At 33.5% G+C, this 23,639-nt stretch overlaps 2 protein-coding genes and 1 long non-coding RNA gene across 4 annotated transcripts; 2 read left to right on the plus strand and 1 right to left on the minus strand.

Annotated features, from left to right (window-relative positions):
* The first annotated feature begins 11,282 nt into the window (after positions 1-11,282).
* LOC132273382 (uncharacterized) lies at positions 11,283-12,039 on the plus strand. The gene is made up of 2 exons (XM_059774344.1): positions 11,283-11,403; positions 11,556-12,039. The coding sequence occupies exons 1-2, from the start codon at positions 11,355-11,357 to the stop codon at positions 11,747-11,749; spliced, it is 243 nt and encodes an 80-aa protein (XP_059630327.1). The 5' UTR covers positions 11,283-11,354; the 3' UTR covers positions 11,750-12,039.
* Positions 12,040-13,145: 1,106 nt separating this feature from the next.
* LOC132274643 (uncharacterized) lies at positions 13,146-13,756 on the plus strand. Its single transcript, XR_009470484.1, has 2 exons — positions 13,146-13,244; positions 13,407-13,756. It is a non-coding gene; the product is annotated as an uncharacterized LOC132274643 (long non-coding RNA).
* A 390-nt stretch (positions 13,757-14,146) lies between these two features.
* On the minus strand, positions 14,147-21,655 carry LOC132274642 (chaperone protein dnaJ 8, chloroplastic). Of its 2 annotated transcripts, XR_009470483.1 has the most exons (4): positions 20,709-21,655; positions 20,492-20,569; positions 19,460-19,604; positions 14,494-14,586 (listed from the first exon to the last, which is right to left on the minus strand). XR_009470483.1 is itself a non-coding variant. In XM_059775965.1 (3 exons), the coding sequence occupies exons 1-3, from the start codon at positions 20,901-20,903 to the stop codon at positions 14,461-14,463; spliced, it is 399 nt and encodes a 132-aa protein (XP_059631948.1). In that variant the 5' UTR covers positions 20,904-21,228; the 3' UTR covers positions 14,147-14,460. The 2 variants fall into 2 exon arrangements, 1 of the variants encoding a protein (XP_059631948.1); XM_059775965.1 differs by lacking the exon at positions 19,460-19,604 and having other exon boundaries at positions 14,147-14,586; positions 20,709-21,228.
* Between the last annotated feature and the right edge of the window lie 1,984 nt (positions 21,656-23,639).

Raw genomic sequence — 23,639 nt, forward strand, 5'->3', positions numbered from 1 at the left:
AAGTAATGTAAAAGGCATATTAGTGACACACTATGAAACCGGCGGAGTAGAGGACCTAGATTAATTGTTAATAACTAGTTCAGGTAGAGATGTTGAAAGTCGTTATTTCTAATTAATTTAATCTATCTTGTTTGTCTATAAATAACTTAAAGCTAACCTTCTCCAAACAAGTAAGAAAAGCATGGCTGCAAAAAAGTGTGGTGTCCTGTTTCTTCTCCTTGTTTGTGGTATGCTTACTACATTTCACTTTGATTCATTACTGACATGGTTTATATGCATGTATGTGCCATTGTATATTCATTTATAGTGCTTAATGATCACAAAAGATATAGATCTCCAAACTCTATTCCATACACATATGTTCATATATTGTATCATCAAAACTGTGACTAATAAGCTAATTAGTATGCTGTTTTAACTTTTGGCTAATGACAGGCATGTTTCTGTTGGGGACTAATCTAGAATGCGCCAACGCGAAGGTTTGCCCATTAATTTGCTACGATTATGCAGCTTATATGACTTGCAAGTCTTCCGGCAGTGAGAAGCTTAGCCCGAAGTGCAACTGTTGCTTAACCCCAGTGGGCTGCACCCTTTACCGTGCTGATGGAACTCCAATTTGCAGTGGAACTTGAAAGTTTGGACATGTCTCGAAAGACTACTTATCCATATGAACTATGAAATAATGTGGGCGTTTGTTGTCTGTGTAGTAAAGTGTGATGTGTTCTTTATTGTCCAATAATTGAGATCACTCTCTCTCTGTGCTATATAGTGTCAACTGTTGTTTCTACAAGCCTAATGGTATGTTTGTAAAAATACTCATTGTTGCAGCAAGTGAATTCAGAACTGTTGTTTCTATAAGCCTTATAGTGTCAACTGTTGTTTCTATAAGCTTTATGGTATATTTCTCATGCTGTGAGCTCGTGCCTTCATCTATTTCATTGGAAGGTACATGGATCGTCGACGTCCAAGTGTCTCAATCCAATGACTGAGGGTGTGAGAACACATTCGAGCATCATCACTCATGGTAGCTTTTTTCCTTTATCTAAAACACACATTAGTCATGCCTATTAAATAAAACAATGATTATGACCAACCCACTCATAAATTAATCACTTGGAGCTAGGTTGATCTTGATTGAGTGTTTCAAACAAAAGTCAATTATTTTTAATATATATTTTTTATTTTACTTGTTTATTGGAACAATAGGAGTGTTCTTGAATACAAATCAAAAGTTGACTCTGACTAATTAAGCATCCATTGATAAGTGCATTTCACATCATAATTCCATCACCCCATGACAAAAAGAAAAATTGTTGAGAAATTCATTACTTCTAATGTTTTTGGTATGTTAATTTTTTGTATACCTCAACACTTCCCTCTTCATTTTGTTTCATTTTCATGGCTTATTAACTTCTAGTCTTCTCTTTAGGCTAATATCGGGAGACTATGTCTCAAGAACAGCTTGTAAAATAACAACAAAAAAAAAAAATCAAACCAGATCTATTCATCTCACTAAGCCACAGGCTGATCCATATATAGTTTAAACTAATTTTTATCTAGATTAATTATTTTCTCAAAACAGTCTTATGTTTCCAATATTGACAAACCTTGTTCTGCTGGGAGACAACATGGAACACGCAATCGCCGTGGCACATTGCCCTCTGTTGTGCATGGATGTGGAGTACATGACTTGCAAGTCTTCTGGTGATGGGAAGCTTAGTCCAAGGTGAAAATTCTGCTCGGTCCCGAACAGATGCACTCTTCACCTAGCTGAAGGAACTTCAGTTTATTGTGGACATTCACAGTCTCAACATGCCTTAGAAACTTGCAACTGACTCTGCTAAACAATGGATGTTCTTGTCTATTTAAATCTATCTGTAACCTCTATAAGCTTTTGTGTATGTTTTGTACACACATTGTTATAACAGCAAGTGAATTCAGAACTTTGGGCATATTTATCATGCTGTGAGCTTGTGCCTTCATCTATTTCATTGCAAGGTACATGGATCGTCAAAGTCCAAGCGTCTCAGTCTATTGATTGAGAATGTGAAAACACATTAGTTATGCCCTATTAAATTAATCAATTACTATAATATTCGTCTGTTAATATACATACATTAATCTTCGTTACTTTATCTAAAAGGCACATTAGTCATGCCCTATTAAATTAAACAATTATTGTGACCAACCCTTTCATAAATTAATCACTTGGAGATTGATCTTGATGGTTTGGTTCAAATAAAAAGTCATTTATTTATTCTATTCGAAAGGTAAATGGTTAAAGTACTTATTTATTGGAACAAATAAGAGTTTTCTTGAAAACAAATCAAAAGTTGAGTCTGACTAAACATCCATTGATAACTTCATTTCACACCATAATTTCATTACCTCATCAAAGAAAAAAGAAAAATTGTTGAGAAATTCATTGCTTCTAATGTTTTTTTATATGTTGATGTTATATATAACTCAAAGCTAAACCCCTTCAAAGTCCAAACATGGACATATAAGAAATCATGCATCAACCGCTGACAGAGTTGGTGACGTGGCTTTTTCCTTGTATTTGGCATTCTGCAGTTCCCTCTTTCACTTTGTCTCATTTTCATGATTTATTGACTTCTAATCTTTTCTTTAGGCATCTATCAGGAGACTAATAGTTTAAATTAGTATTGAAAAATCACACCAGATCCTATCTATCTCACTAAGCTACCAGCCGACCTATTCCAAACCAATTAGTCCATAGTTTAAATTAATTGTTATATAGTTGTAGTTGTTGTTGTTGTTTTTTTTTTTTTTTTATCTGAAGTCTCATGTTTCAGATATTGACAGACCGGCCTTGTTTTTCTGGGTGACAATATGGAACACGTGATCGCCATGGCACATTAGCCACTGTTGTGCATGGATGTGGAGTACATGGACTTGCAAATCTTCTGGTGATGAGAAGCTTAGTCCAAGGTGCAACTGTTGCTCGGTCCCGAATGGCTGCATTCTTCACTTTGATGAAGGAGCTTCAGTTTATTGTGGAGATTGACAGTCTCAACACATGCCTCAGAAGATTGGAATTACTTCAGTTAAACAATGGGTGTTCTTGTCTATTTGAATAGACTGTGTGTGTAAATAGTCTCGATGTAGTAGTGTTATGAATTGTGTGTTGTTTTGACAAGACTTGTGGTGTGTCTCTTAGTTTCAAAAGTTACAATAAGTGAATTCTAATCCTTTCTATTATTATTTCATTATCATTATTTTTTCCAATCCACTTTGACAAAAGTTACAAATCTAAAGTTGACTTCCACAAAAACATCCATTGATAAGTCCATTTCACACCAGACATTTTCATTACAGAGCTGCTGAGAAGTTCTTTTGTTGTAATAAATATGTCATATCTGCTTATTGCTTTCAATCTCTAGATAAGTGTCTTTGAATAAACTGTATAATTGACTTTGACTAAAGATCATCTAGTTGATAACCAGTGCAGTTTTAACCATAATGTTTCCATTACTTCACAAAAATGAAATAAAATTTGTTCAGAAATTCCTTATATCTAATACTCAAATATAACTCAAAGCTAAACCCCTCAAAACATAGATAAGAAAACATGGCTGCCACCAGAGTTGTTAACATGGTTCTTCTCCTCTTATTCGGTAGTCAATACTTCTCTTCGCTCGGTTTGATTTCCATGGTCTATTCACTTCTAGCTTATAACATGAAAATTTTACATCTGCACTAAGCTACGTACCTCTATCTCACACATACATAAATTTGTGCATAATTTATATTTATTGTTATGGATTGTTTTCTCAAAGCAATTTCATGTTTTCTATATTGCCAGGCCTTGTTTTGCTAGGGAACAATATGGATCACGGAATTGTTGAGGCTTGTCCTCAGTACTGCTTGGATGTGGACTACATGACTTGCAAATCTTCTGGTGCTGAGAAGCTTAGCCCGAAGTGCAACTGTTGCTTGGCGCCAAAAGACTGCACTCTTCGCCTTGCTGATGGAACTTCAGTTTACTGTGGGAATTGATAGTCTCCACATGCTCAAGAAGATTGTAACAGCTTCTATTAAATACTGGATGTTCTTATCTATTTGAATAGACTCTGAGTGTAGTTATTGTGAGACTAGTCTCAGTTACAATAAGTATATTCCAAACCTAATTTTTTTTTTTTTTTCATCCATTTTGTGCTTGTTGGTATACTTGAACACTCAACTTTCAATTTTGAGACGTGAAAAAGATAGCCCTCAATTAAGCTAATTATAAAATCTCATGAAATGTTGATCTTAAGTAACTACTAGCGAGTAATATACCATAAAACAACTATATCTTAGGATCACACACTATTGGCAAAATAGAACATATTGAAATACACATAAAACGAGATTTACTTTGTTTGGCAAATTGCCTAGTCCACGGACCAAAAAAAAAAAGACTATTTTACTTAAAAACTTAATTACACAATCTCTCTCTTTTTACAAACTACTCATTTATCTCCCTCTACAAAACAACAGAGGCCTCAAAACATTCACTCCCCCAAATCTTGCCTTAATTAGTTGGTATCAACAATTCAACCCAAAAAAAATGAAAATTTCAACTCCACAAGCCACCCTCCCCCATATCTCCCTACAATATCAGCACCAAACTACCAACCAAAAAAAAATCAAATCAAATAATAGCATTCACAATCAACGCCGATTTCTGTTCGGTGACCCAGAAGCTTGATTCAAGTTTCAATGACCAAATCACAAACTCTCTGCTGCAGTTTCAATCCATCAACGAGCCTCCCAACACCGGCGAGCAGAACCAACCAAACCAGACCTAGCAACCTCCATTGTTTCTAGCCAAGCTTCATTCGCATCATTCACGTCCGGCGAAGTTAATGATGGTGCTCCATTGTTTCCGGCCAAGCTTCATTGTTTCCGGAATGTATGGTGCTTCTACTTTAAATCGGAGCTTCTTTGAAAAGGGACAATGTTTTGCTTGTTTGATGAGGTTGTTGTCGGAATTTTCGAAGCTTGGTCTTCGGCCGGATCAGAGAGACTTCAATTTCAAAGGGAGGTAAGCTTGGTCTTTGGCCAGATCAGAGAGACTTCAATTTCAGAGGGAGAGAGACCTAGAGGGAAATAATGAAATATCAAGAGGATATAAAATAAAATTTTGGGGGGAAATCACTTTTATGTTTTGGAGGGAATTTGAATTTAATTTTGTATAAATTCTTATACAGATACATACGTGTATATATATATACACCAGCCAAAGTAAATACCTTTTTACTAAAAGGGCCATGTCACCAATTCACCGCTCCAAGGACAGTCACCAATTCACCGCTCCAAGGACAGCCACCAATGAGTGGTGCCTTGGAGATGATTTTTTCCCTATATCCTAAGTGATACAACGAAGTCAAATAAAGATTTTCAAATTTTCAAGTTGTCCATTGGTTCACTTTCTAGAATATTTCTATTTGTAGGTTATAGTATAGCATTTGTCCTCAATATTTTTTCCTTTAACCAACTCCTTTTATTGGAATAGAAAACCATGAAGATGATATTAAGGAAGACTTTGCATGGTGTCCGCATGGAAGAGTTTGTAGAAATTTATAGATCGGAGAGAATTATAGAAAAGTTGGGAGTTTTATAGAGTTTATAAATATGAAAATATTTTGGTGAAAAGTTCTAGAAAATAAATCTTAAACATGGATGGTAATGCATGATAGTCGTTTATTGGAGTTTTATAAAGTTTATAAATATGAAAATATTTTGGTGAAAAGTTCTAAAGAATAGATCTTAAACATGAATGGTAATACATCATAGTCGTTCATTGGAGTGGAGGATATCTATATAAGACATGGATGTCTCATTTGTAGTCATCAAACAACTAAGAGTTAGTATAGATCTTAAAGGAAGAGAGTGATTGCTAGTCTCAATTTTGGTTTGCATGTGTTTATGATATTTCGGATCTATAGAGTCAGAAGTTTGCGGAATAAATGTACCCTTCTTGAACTAACATATATAGAACATTGTAGTTGGTGATTTATGGGTAGAAAGGGATCCATATGGAAACTCTGTGATGAATTTTAAAATGATTATTTCTTAGTGTTTTGTTATGATAGGATGCCACTGATTCTTGCTCATTGGTCATATAGATTAAAGCGTTTCATCAGGAGATTCAACTTAACTTTCCCATATTAGATTAGAAAATTATAGAATAATTTAAAGCGCATACAATTTCAAAAAAATTCATTTTCAACCTATTGACTAAACTACACAATCTTTGGGAAATACCAACTATCGTTCTTGTGAATACATCAGCAAACAGGAACGCTCAGGGAAATTGTGTGAGAGGGCAATAAGAATAATTTTGTGAAATTTTAGGACGCCAATATTAATTTTTCATAAGTATATAATTCTAAAAAAAAAAACTTCTTAGTTGATGATCAGAAGACTCCATGGACATTTCTTCAGAAAGGACAAGAAACAAATGAAAATTTGTCTATTTATATTGGCATTTTGTCATGAAACTATTACATACAAATTTGACTAGGTTACAAAACTAATATTTTCCCAGACATCTAACAATTTTTTCGGATTATAGTGTGTCATTAGTGCAGCAAGGATTTACTGTGGAACAGGCGATATGGTTGGCATGCATTGACCATGATTCTTCGGTTCCAATGTTGATCATCTCTAGTCTGAAATTTATCACACTTGATTTGAACTTAATTGTGTTGAAGATTACTTGACTAACTTGTTCATGAACATATAGGAGTTAGCTTACACGAGCCTATGTTTGATGAACATGTATTAGCCTAATAATTATATTTGGGATCGGTTGGTTTGTTCCACGGACTTATAAATCAAACCCATGGTTCTCAGTCTGTTCATTGACAACTTAGGTTTATTTGCATTCTATAATCCATATTTTGGATAAAATATGTATTATCTCCCAAATTTTCTTTGAGTCTGTACATATGTTATCGTGTGTGTGTGTGTGTATGCAGTATGCTTTTCTTCTCTCCAAAGTTACGAATGTGCTATATTGACCATTGACTAAGTGTGTTAAATAAAATCACAATTATATCTAAAACATACTTTGACTAGGCATCATCTGGTCTGGTTAATAACTGATTCATTTACAGAGCAAAATATTTCTCTCACTGCTACCGTGCCACGTGGAATTTGATGATAGAGATGTTAACCAAGTCCTTATTTCTAATTAATTTAATCTAATCTTGTTTGTCTATAAATAAGTTGAAGCTAACATTCTCCAAACAATCAACAAAAACATGGCTGCAAAAAAATGTGGTGTCCTGTTTCTTGTCCTTGTTAGTGGTATGCTCTACTACAATTCACTTTGATTGTTTATAAGCTTGTGTGTGCCATGTTATTCATTTGATAGTGGTTATTAATACATTGTATCATCAAAACTGTGACTATTTATATAAATAATATGCTGTTCTAATTTTTGGGCTAATGACAGGCATGTTTCTGTTGGGAATCAATCTGCAATGCGCGAACGCGAAGATTTGCCCACAATATTGCAGGGGAGATATAGCTTATATGACTTGCAAGTCTTCCGGCAGTGAGAATCTTAGCCCGCCCTGCAACTGTTGCTTTGCCAATGTGGGGTGCACCCTTTACCTTGCCGATGGAACTCCAATTTGCAGTGGAACTTGAAAGTTTGGACATGTCTCGAAACACTGCTTATCTATATGAACTATGAAATAATGCGGGCGTTTGTGGTGTGTACTTTTTATTGTCCAATAATTGAGATCACTCTCTCTCTTTGTGGTTTATAGTGTCAACAGTTAGTTGTTCTACAAGCTTTATGGTATGTTTGAAAACTCATTGCTATGGCAAGTGAATTCAGACTAGGGCATATTTATCATGCTGTGAGATTGTGCCTTCAACTGTTTCATTGGAAGGTACATGGATCATCAAAGTCTGTCTCAATCTAGTGACTGAGGTCATGCCTATTAAATAAAACAATGATTATGACCAACCTACTCATAAATTAATCACTTGGGAGGTTGATCTTGATTGCCGTTTAAAACAAAAGTCAATTATTTTTATTTTTTCGAATGGTAAATGGTTAATATACTTATTTATTGGAACAGAAATCATGGTTGCTACGGTAAATGGTTAATATACTTATTTATTGGAACAGAAATCATGGTTGCTACCAGAGTTGGTGTCATGGCTTTTCTCCTTATATTTGGTATTCTGCACTTTCCTCTTCACTTTGTCTCATAAAATATCATGAAATGTTCACAAGCTCGACTCGTTGCTAATATCTTGTACTTGAGTAGCAAACACTTGAATTATGACACAAAATGAATTGATGTAGCTAAATGATAACTGAACATGCTTGGGTGCCTTCTATTGGAGTTTTGAATTCAAATTTTGTGCAAGACTTATTCAAAGTTTCGCGGAAGCTCTGCTACTACTGTATTTCTTACCACTCACTAGTTCTAATTGATCGATGTTGAAGGATTTATATATTTAAGTTACACCCTCTGTAACAACTTAAACTTTTGGAATAGATGGTAGTTAACAATAGATACAAAATTAAATTTGGATTTTACAGAAAAATTCAAGTAATTGAGTTGCTGTTATTTTTAGAAAGGACCTGATCTTTTTAGGAAATAATTGCAAAAAAAAAAAAAAAAAAACTACTGTTTCTACCCCATCATGCAATTTCTTGAGATCACTGTCTTTTTGTGATATACAGTGGTAACTTCTGTTTCTAAATGTCTTGTGGTATGTTTGTATACTCCTTGTTAAAGCAGGTGAATTCAGAACTTGGGTCAATAATGTTTGTCACGCAATATCTATCATAAAGTTAGCTTGTACCCCAGTTGTTTCATTTGAAGGTACATGGATCCTCAAAGTCCAAGACTCTTGATACAGTATGTAATTAATTGAGGACGCGAGGTCACATGAGAGTACTATCATATCTAACACGCGCATTAATCGTGCCTAATAATTCCAAAATAATGACCATCACCACCGCACTCATAAGTTAACAATTTTGACTTTGACAAAACCTCCATTGATAAGTGCATTTCACACCATACAATTACATTACAGAGAAGTTCCTTCATTTTAATATGTTATATATGCATATTAATTGATTTCTCTCTCTCCATTTGTGTCTTTGAATAAACTCATATTATAGACTTTGCTACCAGAGTTGGTAACATGGATCTTCTCCTTGTATTATTTGGTAATATTCTACACACTTTTCTCTTCACTTTGTTTGATTTTTCATGGTTATGTTAAACTTCTATCATATGCTTATTTGTGCATATATAATATATATATGTATGATTGTTTTCTCAAAGCAGCTTCATGTTTTCTAAATTGCTAGGCCTTGTCTTGCTGGGGAGCAATACGGTTCACGGAATTGTTATGGCTTGCCCTCTGGTCTGCTTGGATGTGGATTACATGACTTGCAAATCTTCTGGTGCTGAGAAGCTTAGCCCCAAATGCAACTGTTGCTTGGCTCGGAAAGACTGCACTCTTCACCTTGCAGATGGGAATTCAGTTTACTGTGGAAAATGAAAGTCTCAACATGTCTAAGAAGATTGATTGTAACTGCTTCTATTAAACAATGAGTGTTCTTGTCTATATGAATAGATTGTTGTAACTACTTCTATTAAATAATGGATCTTTTGTCTCCACATAAATAAAGGAACATAATTTGATACTTTGGAGCTTGGTTCTCCAATTATGTTCCTTTGCTTATATGCTTCTTTGGTAGAGAAGTTGAAATTCCTTATTTTTTTATTCAAATATTCATTTTTTTCTTGTTTTTCTATAAATAACTTAAGAAAAGCATGTCTGCAAAAAAATGTGGGGTCCTGGTTCTTCTCCTTGTTTGTGATATGCTCTATTGCAATTCACTTTGATTCATTATTGACATGGTTTATAAGCTTTGAATGTGCCATGCAGTGATGGAGCCTGGAAATTATTTCAAGAGCGCAATGAGTATGATCAAAAATTGTTTTTTTCAACTAATAGTGCAGCAAAACAATAAACCAAAAAATATAATTTCAGTAGTCAGAATTCAAATACTATGTCATTATTCTAAAAATATATAGTAAAAAAGTTCAAAAATATAAAATGTGGATAATAAAAATAAAAAAAATAAAAAAAAAAAGAATAAAAAGGGAGAAAAATGTTGTTGCACACACATCATATATTTACGAAGGATTAGGTGGCCACCTTATTTGCCTTAAGGTAGAGCAACCCTAATATCACTCATGGTAGCTTTTTCCTTCTTATCTAGAAGGCACATTTTCTTTTAGCACCTAGAAGGCACATTAGTCATGCCCATTAATCAAAATGATAATGTTGTCACGAGAACCCACTCATCAAAAGAGGTGTGAGTTTTTTTTTTTTTTTTTTTAATTACTAGATTGAGATAATTTTTTGAGCAATAGAAAAAATCAAATGAATCTCTTAATTAAATATGGAGAACTCCTATCTTTTGTCATGAGTTGATTTTCCTAATAGTATTACTCCAATGAAAAGTAATGATTATGACCAACCCACTAAAAAATTAATAGATCATGGTTGAATTTAAATAAGTCATACAGTAGTTTATTAGAACATTAAGGGTGTGTTGAATACAAATCTCAAGTTCACTTTGAGAAAACATTTATATTTCTTGATAAGTGCCTCTGAATTCTGGAGAATTGAGTCTGACTAAACATTAATCAATGAATTGAGTTTAAGTAAACATTATCTAGTTGATTATCAGTACAGTTTTAACCATAATAATTTCATTAATTACCTCATAAAAATAATATTGAAATGTAATATATATCTCAAAGCTAAACCCCTCCAAACATAGATCAGCAAGCATGGGTGCTACCAGAGTTGGTTTCATGGCTCTTCTTGTCTCAAAGCTAAAAAAAGGTTTGAACTGCTTCTGTTAGACAATGCGTTTTCTTGTCTATCTAAATAGATTGTGTGTAACTAGGGTTATGTATTGCGTGTTGTTTTGCCAATATTTCTGGTTTACAATAAGTGAATTCTAAACCTTTTTTTCTTCTATTTTATTATCATTATTTTTTGCAATTCACTTTGACAAAAGTTAACGAATCTAAAGTTGACTTTGACAAAACATCCATCGATGTAAGTTCATTTCACACCATACATTTTTCATTACAGAGCAAAAAACCCCCCATTGAGAAGTTCCTTCCTTGTACGTAAACTCTACAATTGAATTTGACTAAATTCATTTGGTTATGCAGTTTTAACCATAATATTTCCATTACCTCATAAAAATAAAATAAAATATGTTCAGAAATTTATATATAACTCAAACCTAATCCTCCCCCAAACATAGATAAGAAAACATGGCTGCTACCAGAGTTGGCAACATGGCTCTTCTCCTCGTATTATTTGGTATTCTACAAACTTTTCCCTTCACTTTCTTTGATTTACATGGTTCTATTAACTTCTATAGTATGTGTAAATCTGCATGTTTTAAATTTATTATTATCAATGATTATATATTTTCTAGAATCATTTTCATGTGTTTCTGTACTGCATGTCAGGCGTTGTGTTGCTGGGGAACAATATGGCTCACGGAATTGTTAGGCCTTGCCCTCTGATCTGCTTGGGTGCGGATTACATGACCTGCACATCTTCTGGTGCCGAGAAGCTTAGCCCAAGCTGCAACTGTTGCATGGCCCCGAAAGACTGCACTCTTCACTTTGCTGATGGAACTTCGGATTACTGTGGAAATTGATAATGTCAGTTTGACATGCCTTAGAAGATTGTAACTGCTTCTATTCAATAATAGTCTGTGTATAGACTGTATAAAAGTTCTTCTAAGACTAGATTATACATTATATAGCCGCCTAGGGTTTAGGTCCAAATTCTCATACCATGTTACAATATATGAGAATACTAGAATAATATTATATTGAAACTGATTACCATGATTAGGATCCTAACCCTAATTGGGCTATATAATATATAATCTAATATTAACACTCCAAACAAAGTTTTTGGGTGTAAGAGCATTTTTCACTGCTAGTTCTGGGTAAATTTGGACTTCACATAAAAATTCAAGATGGAGTTGCCGTTATTAATAGAAATAACCTGGGCTTTTTAGGAAATAAATGGTTTCCTTTTAAAAAATTTAAACTAAAATATGTCACATCTGTATTGGGGTGGCAATGATACTGATAGTAACTTTTGACTAGTCGGACAATAAATTGATAACTTGGCCTTGGAGGTCGGTGATGATTGGATTTAAAGAACATTAATGGTGTTGCTTGAATACAAACCCAAAGTTGACTTTGACTTACAAATCCATTACATAGCGAGAAACCGGTTGAGAATTTCCTTCCTTTTTATATGTTACAGAGAAAATTACCTATTACTCCTATTTTTTTTATTTTGTGGACTAATAAGTTTTTTATATAAATAAATAATAATAATAATAATAATAAGTTTTTAAGTCCTACTATTAGTTAATATTGCTCTTTTTTTTAATAGAAATATCATTAATTTCATTTTCTTATATAAAAAATATTGGAAGAAATTTTTATATTATCCTATATATATATATATATATATATATATATATATATATTAGTCTTAAATTTACATAGAATTACCTTTAATTCTTGAAATTACACTTTACCGAAGAAAATTGTGGAGCTTTTGGACTTGTTTTAATATTTATTTTTATTACGATTGGTTGAATTTTAAATAAATATTTTTTAAAAATTGCTCATTTTGGTGGCAATTAAAACTATGTGCCTTTTTCATTACTATTATAAATTGATACTAATTTTAAAAATAGAGTTAAAGAGTATAGTTAGTATTTTAATAAGAAAATAACATTTGAGGCATTTATAAGAAATGGCAAGCCAAGAAAAGAAACTTAGTTAAAAATAAGACTTTATGGTACTCATAACAAAATTTAAGTTTAAAATAAAAAAGTAGGACTAATTTGTAATTTTTTCCTATGCTATATCCATATATTGTTTTTAATGTTCTGATGACTTTGAATACTCTATAATTGAGTTAGACTAAAGTTTAGGTCAAAGTTTGACTAAACATCTTCCATCACCTCATAAAAATAAAATGAAATTTTTTTATTCAGAAATTCTTTATTTTTAAAGTTGTGGATATGTTATAAATAACTCAAAGTTAACCCCCTCCAAACATATATAGATAAGAAAACATCGCTGCTACCAGAGTTGGTTCCGTGGCTCTTCTCCTCATATTTGGTATTCTACATCTCTCTTCACTCTGTTTATAACATCAAAAATTTACGTCAGATTTGCACTAAGCTACCTCTATCATTTGTGTGTGTGTGTATTTGTGTATAATTTATGTTTACTGTTACGTATTATTTTTTCAAAGCAGTTTCATGTTTTCTATGTTGCCAGGCCTTGTTTTGCTGGGGAACAACATGGATCACGCAACGGTTGAGGCATGCCCTCAGTACTGCTTGGATGCGGATTACATGACCTGCAAATCCTCTGGTGCTGAGAAGCTTAGCCCGAAGTGCAACTATTGCTTGGCGCCAAAAGACTGCACTCTTCACTTTGCTGATGGAACTTCAGATTACTGTGGAAATTGATAGTGTTTGATATTCCTTAGAAGATTGTATCTGCTTCTAAATAATGAGTGTTCTTGAATAGACTGTGTGTAGTTCTGATGAGACTAGACTCTGTAGTGTTATGACTCTGGGTTTGATAAAGTTACAATAAGTAAATTCAAAACATTTCCATCCAAAGTTTCTGGTGCCACAACATTTCTTTTCGAAAATTTTAAATTCAATGTCCCAGCTGCAAAATTTAAGATGGAGTTGCTGTTCTTAATATAAACAACCCTAGCTTTTTAGGAAATAATTGCTTTTTAAAAATATATATATTTAAATTCGATGTCCCAGCAATGAATGATAATATAGCAAACATACCTGTCACTATAGCTTGAAAGAATACTGTTTCCAGAATTTTGTATTCACATATCTAATGGTAATGAGCAGCACTGCTGCTTGTGTGTGTGATTGAAGGAATTTGATGTCATCTCATTCTAACAACTGGCATTGCCTGCGAAAAGACAAACATCTTAGAAGATGATCGCAAAGGTTTCATACATATTTCTTCCAGAAGGACAAGAAACAGATGAAAATTTGTCAATTTATATTGGCATTTTGTCATGAACTTATTAAATACAATTTGAAATTTCTATATAAGCATTTAACATACATTTTTTGTTTCTATCCCTGCCCTATAATTCTGTTCCTTCTTCTTTCCTCTCTAAGCCTTATACACATATTCTTCATACAACAGTCTGATATTTTGAGCCGATATGGAAAAGAGTCGATTACTCAGTTACAAACACAGAAAAAGGAACTTTATGGAGAGAAAATTAGAAGGGATGGAAAAGAGTCGATTACTCGATACAAACACAGAAAAAGAACTTTATGGAGTGAAATTAGATGGGATTATATACTGCCGGAATCCCTCCTTCAAATCCCATCCACTCCTCCCATTCGTCAACTTCATCATAAGCCCCACTTGCCTGCAACTCTTCTTCATCTTCAAACTTTTGCGTTAGGCTCTGCACATTAAAATAAATACATAAATAAATAAAAAGAAGGAAACCCAAGAAAAAGAAAAGAAAAGAAAAGAAAAGCTATTAAACCAACAGCATTATAACATTCATCACTTGATCCAAATGCAAGTAGGAAACCCTAGGTAGATTCTGACCTGGATGGACCCATTCAACAGTAACACTAAGATATTCCTCTTAATTTTGAACAACTTTAAAGGGACTCCATAAATGTGCTATACAAAAAATGGAAAACTAAATTTATAATTATGTAATTAATTCAGCCACTCAAACATATGCCCGCATGTATGCAATTTAAGTTATCAAGCACATATGCAACAAAAAGAAACCAGCATTAAAAATTTTAAATGATTGAAATAGAAACAAATAAATATCGAATTATTGGATACATGTTTCAGGGGTTAGCATTGGGTACTGTCAGATAATTGAGCAACATTAGTCAGCCAAGAACCTTCCCTGCCTAGGTATTGTCTATGTTTACTAATATCGTTAAAAGGGAAATATATGATGTATATTTTTAATCAACTTATCTAAAAAGCTCCCATCCCAACTACTTGGAGTCAGCTACAAAGGATCCTTTGTCTCCATATTATAAAAAAGAGAAGGTGAGGAACAGCAAGAGTGGGTCTGAATTTAGGAATTCCATTTTTCTCGCCCCATTAGCTTCGTCTTCTCTTTTCTTTTACTTGAGAATGATATAGGAGAGAATATTGGTGAGGCAGTTAAAAATGACACGATGGCCTATGACTTAACTTCCACTGCTCTCATTACGCCTTTCTACCATAAGGTCCCTGTAAACTAAGATCACCGAGTGAGATGTTGAAAGGTATCTTAATTATATTTTGAATAAGACAATTTACAAGGTCTCGGATAAGCTCTCAAGTATTTTGATACTAATGTTATCTACAATTATCTGGAAACCTGGATTAATTCTACGAAGCATTTCCCTCATTTAGAAGGGAATCAGGAAACAGTTTTATATGATTCAAAATGTCTTTTGTTCTCCAGTAACCAAATTGAAATATTCAGCTTTGAAAATAATCTGAAGGCAACAACTCAAAAAGTAAGGAAATGGTTGCAGAAGGATGTACAAGAAGTTGTGAGAATAAATAAGAGTGGTAATCAAATTTAAGAGAGTATAAAATAGAAGTTCAATCCATGCAATGCATATTCGCTTATAAACCAAATTTGATTGAACCACAAGGCTATCTTTTGCTCGAGTCTTATACTTCAGGGGCAACTGAGTCCGAAGTTTCAGGGTTAATAATCATTTAGCAATTTTGGAACTGAAATAACTATTAGCAAATTAGTAAAGGATGTAGGGGTTCTTTACTGGAGTGCTAAATAAGATGTAATAAACGGAGATATCAAATACAAATGTGAGGCACCCAGAGAGATGATATGGATGAACAAGCAGTAGACAAGCCAATGGTATTTATGGTGAAGGTAGGAATGTTTGTCTATGTGACAGATCCCTACTTTTATGGGAGTTTATGTTTGCAATAATGCCTGCCATAGTGCCTGTATTTATAGTCCTAGGGTTTTTGGGTAATGCCCAGTAATCCACGACCTGATTGGTTTTTAACTTGTACTTAGGGTTGTAGGTTATGATTCCTCTACACCTAAGAAGTCAAGTCCTTCTTTTCGACATGAACTAGCATAGCAACAGCGCATTAAATTTTTAATGCAGACAAATGCATTTGGCTGGGCAACAACAGCGGTGGTTGAGGCATTAATGGTTTTAACTTTTAAGTAGAGGATTAATGGTGATTGTAAGGGTTGTCACAGCATGCGTTCACCATCAGTTTGGCTAGGCCCATTACTTGCCTCTGGCATCTTCTGACTTCTCATCCACCAATCCAAAATCCTTCTAAATGTCCCATGTGGTAGTTGTAAATACATGAGGAGGCTCTACCTTCCTCTCATTCCATACTTAATAATCTCGACTTGAGGTTGCGAGACACCTCGTGTCGGTATGTTTTGTCGTACGCGTTTTCTTTAGACTCAAGGGTGATGTTCTCGAGGTATGATGACCTGGCATGATGAGGTTTTATTTGGACTCGAGAGTAATACCCTCAAGGTTTGGTGACCTGTCATGATATCATGGTTTTCTTGGACTCAAGGGTGGCGTCCTCAAAGTTTAATGGCTTGGCATGGTGTCAGGGTTTCCTTTGGACTCGAGGGTGATGCCTTCAAGGTTTGGTGACCTGGTTTTCTTTGGACTCGAGAGTGATGTCCTCAGGGTTCAGTGACCTGGCATGGTGTCAAGGTTTTCTTTTGATCTCGAGTGTACTACTATTGAGGTTAGTTGTCTGTATCGAGAGCTTTGGCCACGTGGGGCCTTCTTTTGACTTTTCAAAGCCATGTGGCTGCTAAGTTGGGCCACTTTGGCCACATAGGCAGTGTTCGTTTGACTTTTCAACTACCCACGCGGCTAGTATAGCTTGACACCTACAAAGGACATCTATCTAGATTTAAGGTTTAGTTTTTTAAGTGGAAAACCAATATATAGCTTCCAAAAATCATAGAAACTTGCATTTGTTGAGAACTCTCTCTTTGTCTCGTACACACACATTTATGCGTCAAAACCATGTTTTTTCTGTGACAACTAAAACGTTCTAATATGTTCAGTTCCCTGTTGTATCATAATAGTAATTGGAGAATGATATTTTTAGGTTTCTAATGGAGCCATAAATGTATCACAATAAGAAAATAAAAATAAAAAACATTGAATGCATTGAATTAATATTTTCTTTCTAGATGAGAGAAGTATCCCATTTTGGAGACTTATGAATAATTCTCTCCATATAGTATCAATAGAGGATTTCCCTATTTTAGCTGGCCCAATTGTCTTGGTAAAAGAGGAAGGGCAGATGTGGGAGGCTGATCAAATTATGGGCCTCAATTTTTTTCCCTTTGAAATGAAGTCTAAGCAAATGGGTAAAACGCTTTGATGCCGGACCGGTTGGGGTGCTTCAATGTGAAAATTAACCAAGAATGAGAGAATGAGAGAGAAGAATAAGGGAGAAGAAGAAGAAATAGGAGAAATAAATCTTTGTAATCAATAATATTCAATAATCATCAAAAGGTGATTTCTCAATGTATTGAACCACATATATGTATAAGCATCAAGGAAGAACCCTAATCAAATCCTACTACCAAAAATAAAATCCTAAAATATTAAATCACTAAATATCGTAAAATTATAACATTCCCAAAATATTAATAATAAATAGAGTAAAATGCATAATTCTATCTATCTTTCCCACCTCTCCAATAGTAGAGGCAAAACACGTGTACTCCAAGCACTTGGGTCATGCTCCGTTCTCCATCACACTTCAGTCGAAAGTTATACAAACGCGAACCCTTTTTGCTTTTGCAGCAACACCAAAAGTGCTCACACATTCACTGGTCAAATAAAACTTGGTTGTTCCTAATGGGTCCCATGCTTACTGGAAGTGCACTAACTATTAATTAGATAACCATTTCTTAAGTTGGCAGTAAGCCAATGTTCTTTCAAGTTTAAATATATATATATATATATATATATATATATATATATATATATATTGATATATATCCATCTATTACCAAGTGCATCAGTAGATTCATACTCCGAGTGTAATTCGACAATAGTTGTCCTAGATCTAAAAAAGATTGCTCAACACTTCTAATTCACTTCCTGTGAATTTCTCATGATATTTCCTAGTAAGTTCCCCTAACATATATGTTCATTCTTACCCTCCACCTTATGCATAGACCATGTCATTTGGCTTCACTTTATGCTTAATGCAGTTTTCTGTTTGGCTACTACATCATCAATCCACATCATCGCAAGATTTCTTCAAGCCTCAATAACCTAAAGATTTCTTGGGAAGAAACCTACATGAGGTTATGTTCCAAGATGCTTAAGCATATGAGTTTAATATATGTCTATACACCAATAATTTCTGCAAAATTAACATCCTACGGATATCCAATACTTTACCAGAACAAGATCATGGGTTGTAAGTTGTAAACAGTATTGCATGAGCAAACAGTAATATATTTTACCAGAACAAGATCATGGGTTGTAAGTTGTAATCCCTTCGGTGCTCTTCCATAGATATCTTTTGCTTTGAAAGAAAAAAGTAGTATTTCCGAAACAACTAAAATAAAAATAGTATCTACAATTATAATTTATAGTTCTTTGCAATGACTTCAGACCTATCAGACAGAATTTACTTATTCTTGAATTTTATCCAAACAGCAGAACAATAAGCATCACATCAGAAGTAGAGACTAGAACCCCATTAATGATGTTTCATTTACTTTTTCAGAAGTACCTCATTTTGAAGCAAAAGTAAAGCAATTATTGTGAAGTGAGGATCATCATCCTTGCCCTTATCCCAAATGGATAGGGTCAGCCACATGATTCTCTTTAATCCATTATTTCCCATTATAAACCATGTCTTCCGTTAAATTTAAGTTTTTTGAGTCACTTTGAATTACATTTTGTTACAGTCTGCAAAATTTGTAAATGAAATTTTGGAAATTTTCCGTTATCATTTGCTTTTGACCACTATAACATGTTTTTGTCTTTACCAGAGGGTGTGTTCTTCACGCGCAGGAATCAGCATTTAAAAAATCCTTTTCCCTTTTTTTTTTTCCTAGTTAACAAATCCTTTTCCTTTTAAATGCTGATTCTCGCACGTGAAGAACACCCTCTGGTAAAGACAAAAAACATGTTATAGTGGTCAAAAGAAAATGATAACGGAAAATTTCCAAAAATTCAGAAACAGAATGTAGTTGAGTTGTAACACAAAAGAGGAAAGGAAGTTAGGAATTAGGTGCTTTTGTGTAAAGCCAAAAGGGTAATTACCTAGTGTGATTCCGATATGCGCAATAATTAGCTGATATTATATGCAAGCTAATAGGATTTGTGTAGCTAATCCCTAGTTGTGGTGTGAGGCTTTCTTCTGACTGGATTTAGTTGAATTGAATGGCAATTCAAAATGATGACAGTGCTGAAAAAATGTTACAAATTTCAAATATTAATAAATAAATAAACTACAATAAGTTGAGTAAATAATCAAATCAAGTCTTCCTGAAAAGAATTCAGATGAAATGCACAAAGTGGTTCTTTGAAACACCTCCAGACACATAGCAAAACCAAGGCTTGAATGACACAATGCAGAATTTTAAACAAAGCATTGCTCGGCGAAAATGTCAAAATCGATTCGTTACAACTTTGAAGAAGACAACCAGAGGTCAAGAATAAAGAGATCACAATAAGAATTCAAGACATCTTATCATGCAGCCACACATTAATTTCAATGTGATTATATATAAACTTGTTTGCTCATTCGCATTAACCACCATCATCACACTGTTATTGATACAATGTGATTACTTTCTTAATTAACAATTAAACTACAAAGTTGTAGAATACTTTTAACAATGTGAGTTGAGTTCCTTAGGTTCTGTTTGGTTAGATGGAAATTGATAGTGGAAACTGAAAGTAAAATAAAGTGAAGTAAATGGAAAGAAATTTCTATCGTTTATTTGTGTTAGCATGAAATTTTTTCAAGAAAAATATGAGAAATTACCTTTTTAAAATTTTTCTAGGCAAATTTTACAACTTAGGTGGTTAAAGAAAGTAATTTTCCCTCGCTAACCAAACTCCTAAATTGTTCAAAAATATATATATTTATTCAATCTACTTTCTTTTCATTTACTTTATTCAATCTAAATTGTTCCAAAAAAAATTTAAGGTAATTTTTAATATCTTGACAATATTAGTAAACTAAGGATCAGCTCAAAATTCAATCTAATTTTAGAATAATAAAAAGATTGATTCTAATTTAGACAATCCAGCAAGGAACACGCACCTAAAAAAAATAATAATAATTACCTCGTATGCAGATTTTATAGTCTCGAACATTTGATGCTTTTCGGACATGTTCTCTCCTTTGATCACATCTGGGTGATACTGCTACCCATAAAATTAAAAGAATTAAAAAATTAAAATAAATAAATAAAAAGAAAATAATAAAGTTAAAGAACTTGAATATATATATATATATATGTATACACTTCTATACAAATGCGTATGTAATTTAAAGCATTACCTTCAATGCCAATCGCCTGAAGGCATTTTTAACGTCGGACTTGGAGGCCAAAGGGGTTAGACCCAGGACGGCATAGTCGAAGTTCGCCAAACATTTTGTCGGAAATCTGACACACCGGCGAGGACTTGAAGTGGGTTTAATGACTCCGAGTCTGTGTGTTCCTCGCAAACTGCCCCCATTTCCAGTTCTGATCATCTTCTAGTTCTCGACTCGTCGGAGGTATCGGATTTGGTGTTGAATGTGAAAGGATAACAGAAGTGTAACTGTTGGCCATTGGGACCCACCAAGAAAATAGTTGTTCTAAATTCCAAAAAATTTTTTACTCATTGACACTTATTTCCGCTAAAAAAAAATAATAAAATTAACTTTCAACCACACCTTTTGTTATTATTATTATTTTCCTCAATGTACATTGCAAATCAATATAAAATTGACAAATTCAAAAAAAAAAAAAAAACATAGAATTGACAATAAATTAAACTAAATAAACATCACACGTTCATATCAATTAGGTTAGAGCCCAAATAAATTGGATTGAACTTGAAACAAAAAAGAAAATTTTGAAAGAGAGAGGACCAGATACGTATTGTAATAGAAAAGTCAAAGGCTTGTAATACATATTTTCTAATACATTTAAGCTTCTTCACTTTGCTGCAACAAGACTTAAACTATTGATCTTTTACTTTAAATGTGAAAAAGTATTTTAGATTTATAAAATTATTACACTATAATTTAGGGTAAAGTGCAAAAAAAAAAAAAATTAGTGCTATATAAAAATTGTACAAAAAACATTCATACTATTTAGTCTGTTCATATACATTCCTATAATTTAAAATCATGTAGTAAATTGCTCCTGATCGTTAATTTTGACTAAAATTATATATATTTATAAAAAATATACTTTAGGTATTTCAATCTTCAATTTTTTAAATCTCCAAAAATCCCAATTTTTTTGTAAAACCCCCCCAAAATACCCCCACATCCTCAAAAATTCTATAAAAACTCCAAGTATATTTTTATATATAAAAATACCAATTTATTTAAATCAGAATTTTTTTATTTTTCTTTTGTCTTAATAGCATTTTAGGTATTTCAGTCTTCAAAAAGAGTTTTTTGAACACCAACGAGTTTTTTTTTTTTTGGGGGGGGTGGGGGAAACTTTATTTTATAGTTTACTATCCATATTATTCTTGTAATTTATTCAAAACTATGAAGTTTTATGTTAAATGTAAAGTTTAAGGTTATATTTGTCAACGGGTTTTTGGCAATGACACATCTTAAGGTTTAAAAAAATTTCATTGAACCTTGCTGGGATGGAGCCATGGGTAAGTTTATGGTGGCCGGCGTTGGTTGGATGGCAAGCCAAACAACGTAGCAGTTGTTGTCTCTAGGAGATCCAGCGAGTAGCACAATTGGAATAAGTTAAAAAAACGATGAAGGTTGAGATTGAAATGTCACAAAGCTGAAAGATTAATCATGTTGTTTTGATTGTTTCCAGAAAGTTTTTAATCTATTGGTGGTGAATTTGAGTGAGAGTTTAGTGAAGGTTGAGACTCAAACTAGTTGTGGGGGGTTTTTTCCAAGTAAAAATGAATAGAGATATGAAAGAAGAGGGGTGTTGGTTGTGGGTGCGGTGGTGGCAAGTGTGGGTATTAGCTTGAGATGGAGAGGCTATTTTTGGTTCAAAAAATTAGCTAGAAAGGGTTATATTGGTAAATTTAATGCCTATTGACAAGTCAAATGGTTAAATGGTCATTTTGCGTGTGGAGGGGGTGTCAATGAAATTTTTTGAATCCTTGTTATTATCCAAAAATATGTTGATCAACATCTAAGTGGCATTGATCGAGACATCAAGTACTGTCAATACAATTTACTCTGAATTAAATTTTAAAAATATATATAATTCTCAGACTCATTACTTAAAGTGAATTGTCATACCTAAATTTGATTGGTCATGTATGCAAAATATAAGAAAGTAAAACTCTTAACTTTTTTATATTTGATAAAGATAATCAATCAAAACTTTTAAATTATATAACTCACTTTAAGAATTGGGCCAAATATCCCAGCTTGTATCTAACGAACAAATTGACCAAAGCCTTGTCCATATGAGACATATGCTTCAAGAGGTGTTGGTGCTAGTGTAATAAGCTTTGTTCATGTCCTCATTGAATGGTGCATTTTTGTTGAGTATAGGGTGGGCATATCAACGATCTGGTATGTTGGCAGCAGCCCATATCTTCTCAAGTTCATTACGAGACAAGATATGTTTCAAGTCGGTTTATTATGTTCGTGTAAAGTTCACGAGAGTAGGAGCCCATCACGAGATATGTTTGAAGTGGGCTCCATATTTGTGTGCGCTTTCACGTGATTAGGAGTTCCATTAGTGGGCTTGGTTTGAGAATGCGAATCCGAATATGTGTAATAAAATAATAATAATTAATTGTAATGTTTAGTTAGACCAACTTAAAATTTAGAATAGAATAAAATTTAAATTGAATTCTCTAAAATATCTAGTAATAAATAAATTAACAAAATTACATTTTTCTATAATTTTTCGGCGGCAGTGGCAACAGTGGAAGGCAGTGGCGGTGGCGGTGGCGGTGGAAAGCGATGGCGGTGCTAGTAGGTAGTGGTGGCAGTGGCGACGGTGGTAATGGTGGAAGATGGTGGTAGTGGTGAAAGTCGATGACGGTGGAAATCAGTGGGTAGTGGTAAAAGTCAATCGCAGTGGAAGATAGTGATAGTGATGGAAGACAGCAATGGTGGTTGTGGTGGTTTTTGAACTTGGAACATAAGGGTTTGTTGGGAAGTTAATTTTTTTTAAAAAAAATTACTTCAGAATGAAATGACCATTCCATAAGTTTAGTTATGAAATAGATTTTCATTTCAACAGAATAAAATGCCCATTCTCACTTTAAATTGCATACA

Source organism: Cornus florida, unplaced genomic scaffold, assembly GCF_030987335.1.
Source record: "Cornus florida cultivar Cherokee Brave unplaced genomic scaffold, ASM3098733v1 CherokeeBrave_3.0.0_Hap2_Chr09, whole genome shotgun sequence".
Lineage (NCBI taxonomy): Eukaryota > Viridiplantae > Streptophyta > Magnoliopsida > Cornales > Cornaceae > Cornus > Cornus florida.